General features: G+C 38.2%; 2 protein-coding genes across 3 annotated transcripts; one reads left to right on the forward strand and one right to left on the reverse strand.

Moving 5' to 3' along the window:
* The first annotated feature begins 41 nt into the window (after nucleotides 1-41).
* On the forward strand, nucleotides 42-7,934 carry Mppe (Metallophosphoesterase). Of its 2 annotated transcripts, XR_012451269.1 has the most exons (7): nucleotides 42-336; nucleotides 415-630; nucleotides 1,490-1,652; nucleotides 2,826-3,068; nucleotides 4,072-4,300; nucleotides 5,738-6,104; nucleotides 7,088-7,934. XR_012451269.1 is itself a non-coding variant. In XM_074086165.1 (6 exons), exons 1-6 carry the CDS (start codon nucleotides 320-322, stop codon nucleotides 5,929-5,931), a joined length of 1,062 nt encoding a protein of 353 aa, XP_073942266.1. In that variant the 5' UTR covers nucleotides 42-319; the 3' UTR covers nucleotides 5,932-7,934. The 2 variants fall into 2 exon arrangements, 1 of the variants encoding a protein (XP_073942266.1); XM_074086165.1 differs by having other exon boundaries at nucleotides 5,738-7,934.
* A 752-nt stretch (nucleotides 7,935-8,686) lies between these two features.
* Nucleotides 8,687-10,470, reverse strand: LOC141426912 (uncharacterized; the record flags this gene model as incomplete). The annotated part of the gene is made up of 2 exons (XM_074086167.1): nucleotides 8,687-9,777; nucleotides 10,370-10,470. Coding segments are annotated over 2 exons (693 nt in total), but the record flags the coding sequence as incomplete, so codon positions are not given.
* Between the last annotated feature and the right edge of the window lie 44 nt (nucleotides 10,471-10,514).

Here is a 10,514-nt window from a genome sequence, read left to right on the forward strand (position 1 = left end):
CATTTTTCAGGTAGAAAACATTTCTAATATTTTAAGAAATATTTTTGGTGATTAAATATTCAATGAAAACAGAACATTTAATTATATCAAGTTCACTCGAATTTGTAGTTGTATTTATTTTGAGACATGGTGACACATGCAGCTAGTTCATAACAAAACGTTTCGCCAAATAATAAATAAGGTGGTGTTTTGGGTTTAAAGTTGTTCAACGTAAAAACTATATTTTATGTCGTTTCATTGAAACTATACGCTTGTATACCTAACGATTGTATTTTGAATATAAAATTTACGAGACCAATACCACATAAATTTGTATCCAATGTATATTCGCAGAAAGTAAGTCTAACATTCAAAGTTCTGACGACGATAAGACCATATTCTAACTTGCAATAATTATAATTGTTATCGTTCCAGTACAGCGATTAAATACTGCATAGCAGCTCTTTTTGGGGCGATTTTATACTCAGAGAAGTTTGTCTACCTCATACAGGCTCATTACTGGCAAGATTTGGAATGCCAAAGCAACGACAGCACTTGTACAAAAATATTATTTGTTGCCGATCCTCAAATACAAGGAGACCTGGCGGTGCCTCCACCTTTAAACTACTTATTCAATTGGGACAGTGATAGGTAAGTTGTGTGACAAGTTAGTTTTTTAAAGTACATAGACTAAAAAACAAGCCTGATTTAGCATATTTCATATAATATAAAGCAGCAATAGATAAATTATATATTATTTAAATAAATGGCCCGGCCAAGTGCGAATTGGACTCGCGTTCACTGAGGGTTCCATGCAAATTGCTGTTTCTGAAATACTGAGAGCCCTTGACTTGCCATATTTCATAATTCTTTGTGTTAGGAAATGCCCTATAGACCAGGGGTTCCCAATATTTTTAATACTACACCTCCCTAAAAACAGTTGCCCATAATGGGAGAAAAAGTGCACTTTTTCTCTTACCAACCTGTGCGCCCCTCCTCTCCCCTCCCCTCTTACGCACCTGTGATACCTCGTGTTGACAGGTGTGCATGGGCGGCGGTGATTGCTTCCCATCAGGTGACCCGCATGCTCATTTGGCCCCTCATATATATAAAAAAATTGCATTGTATTAAGTAAAATCTACTGAAATTATTTCTAGAGGTTCTAAATATTATCTTATAGAAATTATTTACAAGAATAGACCACCAAGGGGTAATGCAGTAACTATTATTAATCTGCTTCTATATAAAACTACTGAACCAACTTATTTTGTTTTAAGAAAACTTTTCTTGTCTTTGGCATGTTTTTAAAAAAAAATTAGCCTTTTTGCATCAGTATTGATGAGATATTATCATTATATTGACTTGTAGTTAAAAATGCAGTGGCGGCGTAGGGTAGATTGGCACCCTGGGCGGATATCTATTGAGCACCTCTACACAAATACTAAACATGCTTATGAGACTTTATTTTACTAAATCTGTCTTTAAAGAGTTGCCCTTGTCACCTTTTCAGATACCTAAGCTTGACGTTTGCATCAGTCATCAGTCACTTCAGGCCTGATGTCCTGGTGTACCTGGGAGACCTCATGGATGAGGGCTCGATATCAACAACACATCAATTTTACAAATATGTGAAAAGGTTGTCTGATATATTTGATGTACATTATCCTGTAGCGGTAAGAACCATAACAATGTACATGCAGTTATTGTGTCTAGAAGCAACATCAGTTTTAATTACTGATATTATGAATCTATAAATAGTTTGCTGAAAAGTTATGCCTGCGCTTGAGATTATGGGATTTTACGTAAATCCCATGGCAATGTAAGGGTAAATAAAACAAAGCCTATTCTAGCCGTCCAGCCATCTACATAAGAAATTTAATTCACATCCGTCCATCAGTTTTAGTGTCAAAGAGTAACAAAGGTAACACATGTTAACACGCACATACTCAGAAACTTTTTTTTATAATATAAGAGGGGAAACAAGAATGCGGATCACCTGATGGGAAGCAATCACACATGGACTCCCGCAACATGTGGGGTGTCACAGGTGCATTGCCGGCCCTTTGCGAGATTGATTCGCTCGTAACTTTTGTCACTATTGTACCGTTTTTGTCAAACTTAAAACCTAAAATTTCTAAATGTGGCTCCGAAGCCGTAACGTTTCGTGTGCTCTGCCTACCCCATTTACGGATTCGGGTTGATTAGAATGAGCACGAAATTTTCCATTACTTATACTGTGGCGAAATCGGGGAATCCCCTTTATATAATGAATGGTACTATGACTGTCCGCGTGTGTGTGCTACGCTGTGTGATGTGTGTGTGTGTGTGTGTGTGTGTGTGTGTGTGTGTGTGTGTGTGTGTGTGTATATAACTTCGTATTTATAATATTAGTATAATATTAGATGTAGACCTTAGCACAAGTAGGCTGATACTGAATCAGTGAGTCCTCAGTCTCTGGTCAGATTTTAATAAAAATTAAAAACCAACTTACGTCTTAAATCGAGTTTAGCTCGAAATGTTTCGGGCTAATCCGTAGCCCTTCGTCTTCGGAGCAACGCGACTCAGCGGCTGCTGCAACACGTGCACGCAGCGAGCGAGCGAGTTGCAGTTGAGTGCGCGTGTTGCAGCAGCCGCTGAGTCGCGTTGCTCCGAAGACGAAGGGCTACGGATTAGCCCGAAACATGTCGAGCTAAACTCGATTTAAGACGTGAGTTATCCGGGTCATTATAATTTAATATGAGTGAGTCTCACAGTAGTTTCACGTTCAAAAAAAACAACTTAATATTATTTTCAAATGAAATGCCACAGTATTTGATTTTAATGCGTATTTTTGCATGCTTTTGCAGCAAGTGTGGATACCAGGAGACAATGACATTGGAGGAGAAAACGAAGCTATCAAATATGATAAAATAGAATTATTTAATGCTGCCTTCAACCAGCCTGATATAGTTAAGTTCCGAAATATATCGTTTTATAAGGTGAACGCAATCACGCTGCAGTACCCAGAATTGCCAGAGGACGAAGACAATAACTTCAAAATGGTGGTATCGCATTATCCGTTGATGATAAGGCGGGCTTTTACTAAAAAGGTAATTGTGTTTTAATTCAGTTTTTAATGGTCTTCTCCTGTTGCAAGTTAGACCTCATTAATTAAATCTTAATATAATATGGTATTTGAATTTTATATATTTCATAAATCATAGCTTGTTAATGCATGTTGTCAAAGGAAAAACTTTACATATATAGTAGGCTACCCGCCTATTATATGCGCCAGCACATTTTGCGAAAGAAACATATTGGGAACGGGATATTTTGTGAAGGGGACATTTTGCGAAAGCGACTAAAGAAAAATCTGCGAATAGGACCTTGAGCGCCTAATGTGGCGTTTTGTGTAGGTGTATGATCATCTTGCTACACATTTCACTTGATGTCAGTGGGGTGGCGTTAGATATTTTCGTGGCAAAGCCGAAGAAAAGATCGCTTACGTCTTTTTGTCCTATTCTGTTAATATCAGGCAAGCCAGTGGGTTCCATGGACGCTTCACCGTCGTGGGCTTAAAAACCGGCCAAGTGTGGGTCGGGCCACGTGCTGTGTAGAGTTCGGTACTAATATTATCATTAGCAATGTTTTTAAAACAAGTGGCGCTGCCAAGAGCTGCGCCAGCGGTATCGGCAAACTTTGTAAAAATAATATGTTTTCTCTTACAAATATACAATTTTACTTGCAAATGTGATGAAAAACACTGTATGTCGTAAACCAGTCTTCGACTTCGGGCTTCTAATAGACTCTCGTTCGTAATTCCTTATTTACCGCCCTTAAGACACAATGTACTAAAGATGCTCCCGCTTCATCATCATCATCATGTCAGCCGAAAGACGTCCTCTGCTGGACATAGGCCTCCCCCAAGGCTCTCTACTCAGACCGGTCTTGTGCTTTCCGCATCCACCGCGATCTCGCGATCTTAACCAAGTCGTCGCTCCATCTTGTTGGAGGCCTACCGACAGCTCGTCTCCCGGTCCGCGGACGCCATTTGCGTTTGCTCCCGCTTCCTTAAATATAACTATTAACCTATTGCAACTTTTTTATTTTTAGCTCAATAATCTCATTCATCCAAACATCTACTTCTGCGCGCACGACCACGAGTCCAAATACACGATACAAACCAAGGCCTTTGGAATAAACTACGTACACCCAACCCCGTTCTATGAGGACAAAGTTCTGGAGATATTCTTTGATAATGACGATTATTATGAGGTGTATGTGCCCACCTGCTCATACCGGATGGGCACGAGCAATATTGGTTATGGAGCGGGTATTTTAGGTAAGTTAAATGAATACGGCTCTGAAACTTGTGTGAAAAGCTCTATCATAATAGAGAGATTTCCCTTCAGACAAGTTATGCCTGGGGACTGAAGTCCGGATAGGGTTGCCATATGAAAAAATGAGAAGTCCTGAAAAATCCTGACATTCTTGTATTGTAACAGAGATTTGACGTAGGTTGAAGGACGTAGGTCCGCGGTGAACTTTATCGTGGATCTACGCTTCTTAAATTGCTTTGAAAGAAGTATTATTAATTTTGTTGATTAATTATTAGATTACTTTAATACTTAATTTATCATTTCACTCATAAAAATCGGTGTAATAAGTGTACCTATTATTATTAGTATTATTAATCATACGGCCTTCCAAATACAAGTCCTGCGCTTCTAATAAAACTAAATCTAAATTATTTAGCCAGTCTATCTATAAATAAAATAAATGTACCTATCATGAAAACAAATGTTTAATTATTTTTTCAATGAGGTCATTGCTAAAAATCCGGACACTTGTCAAGTCCGGCCGCAAGATTCCTGCCAAAGGGTCAAAAATCCGGACATATCCGGACAAATCCTGACGTATGGCAACCCTAAATCCGGAGGAAGAGCGTCGGAAGTTGTATTTTATGTTTTACTAGAGTTTACCCGCGGCTTCGCACGCGTAAACTATTCGTACGTTACAATTGAAATTCCGGGATTTTACAAAATTCCCGTGAGAAATCCCAAAATGTATATCGTAATCTTCATTGAGGTGTTGTGTTAAGTAAGAACAACTATCCCGTGGGAATATTGAATAAGTAGCCTATGTGTTATTTTCAGACATCCAGCTATCAACATTCCAAATTTCATGACTCTAAGCCCAGCGTAATCTGGCGCGCGGCAATGAATGGGTAAAGAGCTTTACAGACTGCAATGCAGGATAATGAATAGATTTCTTTTTCCCTGAATGGCAACACTGGCATAAATAATAGATCGCTCGTTTTGGCTCGAAATTCGAACTTGTGATTTTATTTTGCTTAATATACAAAGTGTACACACCCAATATCATATTTTCTCAAGTTTTTCGCGATTCCCAAGGTCAAAGAATCGAATTGCTTTAAAATTCCAGAGAAATAATGCGTTGTTTGGGAGAAACGTGTCAAAATGGTGATTTGGAGCGCCACCCTGCTCTGTCTCGTTTTTTTCTCCCGTTCTGGCGGTTCACTTTTATATAATAGATGCGTCCGAGTTGAGAAGCTCGATGGCGTGATGGAATGAGTTTCTATATTTGCTCACTAGATGTCGCTAGGAGTAGCTACAAGCCTTTCAACCGCCGTTTCCTGTGTATTACGAAAATCGACTAAAAATATATATATCAACCTATCAACTAAACCAGTAAAAATAGGTACATTTAAAAAATAGGTATCTACATAAAATACATTGTTGTTCTGTTTTGATTCCAGATAACAACAACCAAAGAATGCGGTACACTGTGTTCTGGTCACCGGGGAGGTTTCCATACCTGTTCTTTTATTTGGGCATGTTGGTGTTCTTGATTATGTATGGATTGGCTTGGTGTATGGCCAAAGCCTGCTGCACATATTACCACAAATACAGAACTAAAGGCAACAAATTACCTTTCTATGTGAAACTTTAGCGTTCAATTTATGAATGTAGTCGGCCAAGTTTGTAATGCAATGCCATATCTTTAACATTACCTGCTGAATGGTATTACTACTACCGCCATTGTATGTAATGTTTGCAAAAGTACACCATATCACTATGTACTACTATATCATCTTAGGACATAAAATGAACTGACCTATGTCGGTAAGTACTGGAACAGCGTCAACATTACTATCTATCATCTTTATCATTGCGCTGAAAGAATCGAATTAATACATGCGTGTCCGAGTGATTTTTAGAGTTTAGGCGCATAAGATCCCATTTGCAGATTGTCCCTTTGTCTCTTTCGCAAAAGGTCCCTTGTTTTTAGGGTTCGTACCTCAAAAGGAAAAAACGGAACCCTTATAGGATCACTTTTTGTCCGTCTGTCTGTCTGTCAAGACCCTTTTTCTCAGGAGCCCGTGGAGGTATCAAGCTAAATTCATATCAATACTCAGGTCTACTGTCCCTTGGAGCTGTGAAAAAATCAAACTTCTAAGCCAACGCAGTCAAAAGATACAGCCGTTTATGCTGCAAATTTTCGACACGCAAGGGAATCAAAACCTACAGGGTATCTACTTCCCGTGAGCTCAGAATCTTGAAATTTGGTACGAAGCAACGTCTTATAAATCATACATTTTTAGTTACATCATACAATAAAAATATTTTAATATTTTTTTCAATAATTTGTACGGAACCCTCGGTGCGCGTGTCCGACTCGCACTTGGCCGGTTCTTTTTCTCAAAATATCCCTTCTGCAAAATAGCTGTTTCTCAAAACCTTGAAATAAATTATGCCCCTTTCACAGAATATTCTGTTCGCAATAAGTACATTTTGCAAAAGGGACGTAATTTTGGCAGAGGGACGTTTTGCAAATGTGACCTTATGCATTTTTTTTTTATAATTTTACAAGCCGTACATGGGCGCTGGCATCTTGCATCTACATATAGAGAGGTGCATTGCCATTTACTATAGGTTTCATTCTGTATCTTAGCCTAGTTCTATTTATTTTCTTTTACGCCAGGGGGTTGCAAGTGCACCCTCATCCCGGCGCCCAAGAAGCCGTACAGCTCATATTGAACTTTGAGATGGTAAAGGAATTACTTGGTCGACTGCATTTCATTCCATACAGCATTACTTTATTCCAGTGATGTAACGGATGTGGTTTTATCGGAACCGAAAACGGAACCAGATGTTTTTAAATTAGTTTATCGGAAGCAGAAACAGAATCGGAACCGGAACCAGAATCGGAGCCTGAGTGATAGATGGCGCACGAGACAAGCGGAGCGATAAGCGAATGACTGGGATAAACCTGTTTGCTTTTGATGTATGCCGCTCAAATCCCGCCGCCGCGCTAAGCATTGACATCCGATAACGGAACCCGAACCGCAACGGATGTGTAAAACCAAACGGAAGTTCCGACTTAACGGAAACGGAACCGGAGCTCCGTAACATCCCTGCTTTATTCTATCTAGCTTCCTAGTAAACATATCCTAAAGCTGTATGAAATGAAGTAGGTACCTAAGCTTAGTTTTGTGATCCTTGACTGTGGACTATAACTTATCTTGTGACGTAAATATCGCTGTCTAATTTGTGTTGTGATCGTTAAGTAACAATTAAGTAACTATCTACGAATTTTTTTACAGGAGCTTCCTTTAGGGCCACATACGACGACCAGATGGCCTAGTGGTTAGAGAACCTGACGACGAAGCTTGAGGTCACGGGTTCGATTCCCGCGTCGGGGCAGATATTTGTATGAAAAATACGAATGTTTATTCTCGGGTCTTGGGTGTTCAATATGTATTTAAGTACGTATCTATCTATATAATTATATTTATCCGTTGCTTAGTACCCATAACACAAGCTTTGCTAAGCTTACTTTGGGACTAGGTCAATTGGTGTGAATTGTCCCGTGATATTTACATAGACCCAGCACTCTAGCGTTATATCCGTCCGCTAAATAATTGATTATTACAGGCTGTTTTTTTTAATCTTGTATTTGCAATTTTAAATAGTAGACAACTGTAGTCAACTATACTCTCGGCAGGCGTTACTGCGATATCAATAGAAGCTGGAATGCGTGAAGCGAAAACGGCGCGTAGGCGGCCATGCAAAGGCTGCTCCGGCCAAGCTGGAAAGGCTGCTGGTAGAAGCTGGATGCGTGGCGAAGAAATGCGCGCTCATGCAGGGAATGGTTTGAAGGATTGCTGTAAGCTGATATTAATGATGCTTACAACTTACAATGATGGCTGATCGACATAAATTCAGAACTCTGTTAACTCAGGATCCAACCTACGATAATTTGTTTGGCATATACATATCAGGTTAAACTACAATTTTACTTTTATTTTACATAGTAGCAATGTAAAATATATGTAGGAAACCTAGAGTGTTGGGATTTCTGTGGTTCTCAGTCTCAGTCCACAGGCTCTATGGAGCCTAGAATGGAGCTAGCTCAGAATATGGAATAAAAACTGTACATATCCTGTATTCCAGTTTATGAGGCCTATAGATAGTTAATGAACTTACTGTAAAGTATACTGTAGTATTTGTGAAATACATTTTTATTCAAGGTAGACAGATAATATATTTTGACCCAATAGGGCTCTATTATATGTACAAATAAAGCAGTTTTTTTCTATTACTCTGGATTTTTTTAATGTCTCTGCCAACTACGGAACCCTACACTATGAAGTTTAAACTGCCACATCATATTGTAACAATGGGTTTAAAATTAAATACGTAAATAAAAATAATAAAAAAGATTTATTAATAATTCGTTCATAGCTTGTAAGGTATTAACAGTATTATTGTAATACAATTCTTTAAATATGAAAATGGTAGATAAAAATCACATGACAATAATGTTGAAATATTTTTACATTTTTAGATTTTAGTATAAATAACGCACAGACAATGCTCAAATCAGTAATTACTGAAAGCCTGGCCTTATTAACACTTAGGGGCTGTTTCACCATCCATTGATTAGTCTTAACTGATGGTTGAATGTGATGCCGTCTCTATTTGTTTTGTTTAAATAGACTGAGACGGCATCACATTTAACCATCAGTTAAGACTAATCAATGGATGGTGAAACAGCCCCTTAGTCTGAAATTCGAAATTATGCTGTTCTGCTCACAGGGATGATGGAACAAAACGAATTTTGGAGTAGCCCCTACTAATTGCTAAACGAAATGTTAACAGAGCTTGACTGAAATGGTAGCTTGAAAAATAAAACACAACTATTCATAATTTAACACCTATCTGTACCAAGAACGTACTTACAATTAATGACATAGCCATATAAAGTATAAAAATAATGATAGCTAGACTACTGGATATCGCCAGTGTCCTTATACTAAGATTGATCAGTCCAGTCATCAAATTTGCTATAAGGAAATACAGCAACCCGTTTCTGTTTATAGCTGATAAAATAAGAGGTACATCAAATTGCAATTTATTCTCAGAGTCTTGGAACTGTATTTCTATAAAATACATGAAAGTTGTTATGCTTAGAAAAGTAGCTTCTAAGTAAATGCAATAGCCCGCATTGGCCAATGTTCTAGACGCAGGACTGTAATGGTTAACAATAATAGAACCTGTCCATAGTAAAATAGAGCCAACAGCCATTCTACAAATAATACTTAACCTTGTAACAGTTCTGTCATAGACTTTTGTCTTGAAATGTGCAGCAAATAAATACATGGAAATATAGCCGAGGCATGATGAGATCCCTTCGCGGTTGGCTGATAGCAAGTTGGTACGGGGTTCACCACCAAACACCCAAGCTTGCAAACCTACCCACAGTGAAAACTCATGTACAACTAAAGTCAGAATGCTGAAAAACAATGCATGATTTGAACAATATAATAGAATGGTTGATAAAAGTTTACAAAATGCTAACGTGAAGAAGAAATTCCAGTGGACCCCATATTCTGTGACATGTTCTTGATAGTCCAATTGTTTCACTGACCAAAACCTAGCTACACCTAGACAAATCAATATTATGATTAATTTAGTGTTGCCTTTAATGATGGCACTAATATTGTCTTTTTTTAACTCTCTATGAGCAATGCCACTCATCAAAACAAATAAACCAACTCCTGTATCCATAAGGCTGTAGCCAAACCGCTCTGTCTTTGCCAAGTGTCTTGGAAAGCATTGGAAGTCAACGGCCAATATTGCAAAAACAGTTATTAAATATGTCAATGCTCTAATAATGGTCACCGAATGTATTCTACGCGTTTCAAAACAATTTATCTTCGTCAATGACGCAATAATGCGTATTTTTGAATAATTTTGTACATATTTAATGGCCAGTAAGGCAAATGCAATAAAGTTCAGCAGCGGAATGTTATCTGTTAATACTGTGTGTGCAATTATCATGGGCAGAACTATGGCGAAGTATTCAAACGCGTATTGCTTTATACCTGGTCGCCGAAGTCCAATAGAACAATATAAAGAACACAGAATAGTAAAAAGTATGCACAGGAAAGTGTGAAGTGCAGTTGATCCGTGGTTGTTCTGCATAAATGATTCATGATACAGCTTGTACTCAGAAGAGTTCATTTTCTT

Source organism: Choristoneura fumiferana, chromosome 3, assembly GCF_025370935.1.
Source record: "Choristoneura fumiferana chromosome 3, NRCan_CFum_1, whole genome shotgun sequence".
Classification (NCBI taxonomy): domain Eukaryota; kingdom Metazoa; phylum Arthropoda; class Insecta; order Lepidoptera; family Tortricidae; genus Choristoneura; species Choristoneura fumiferana.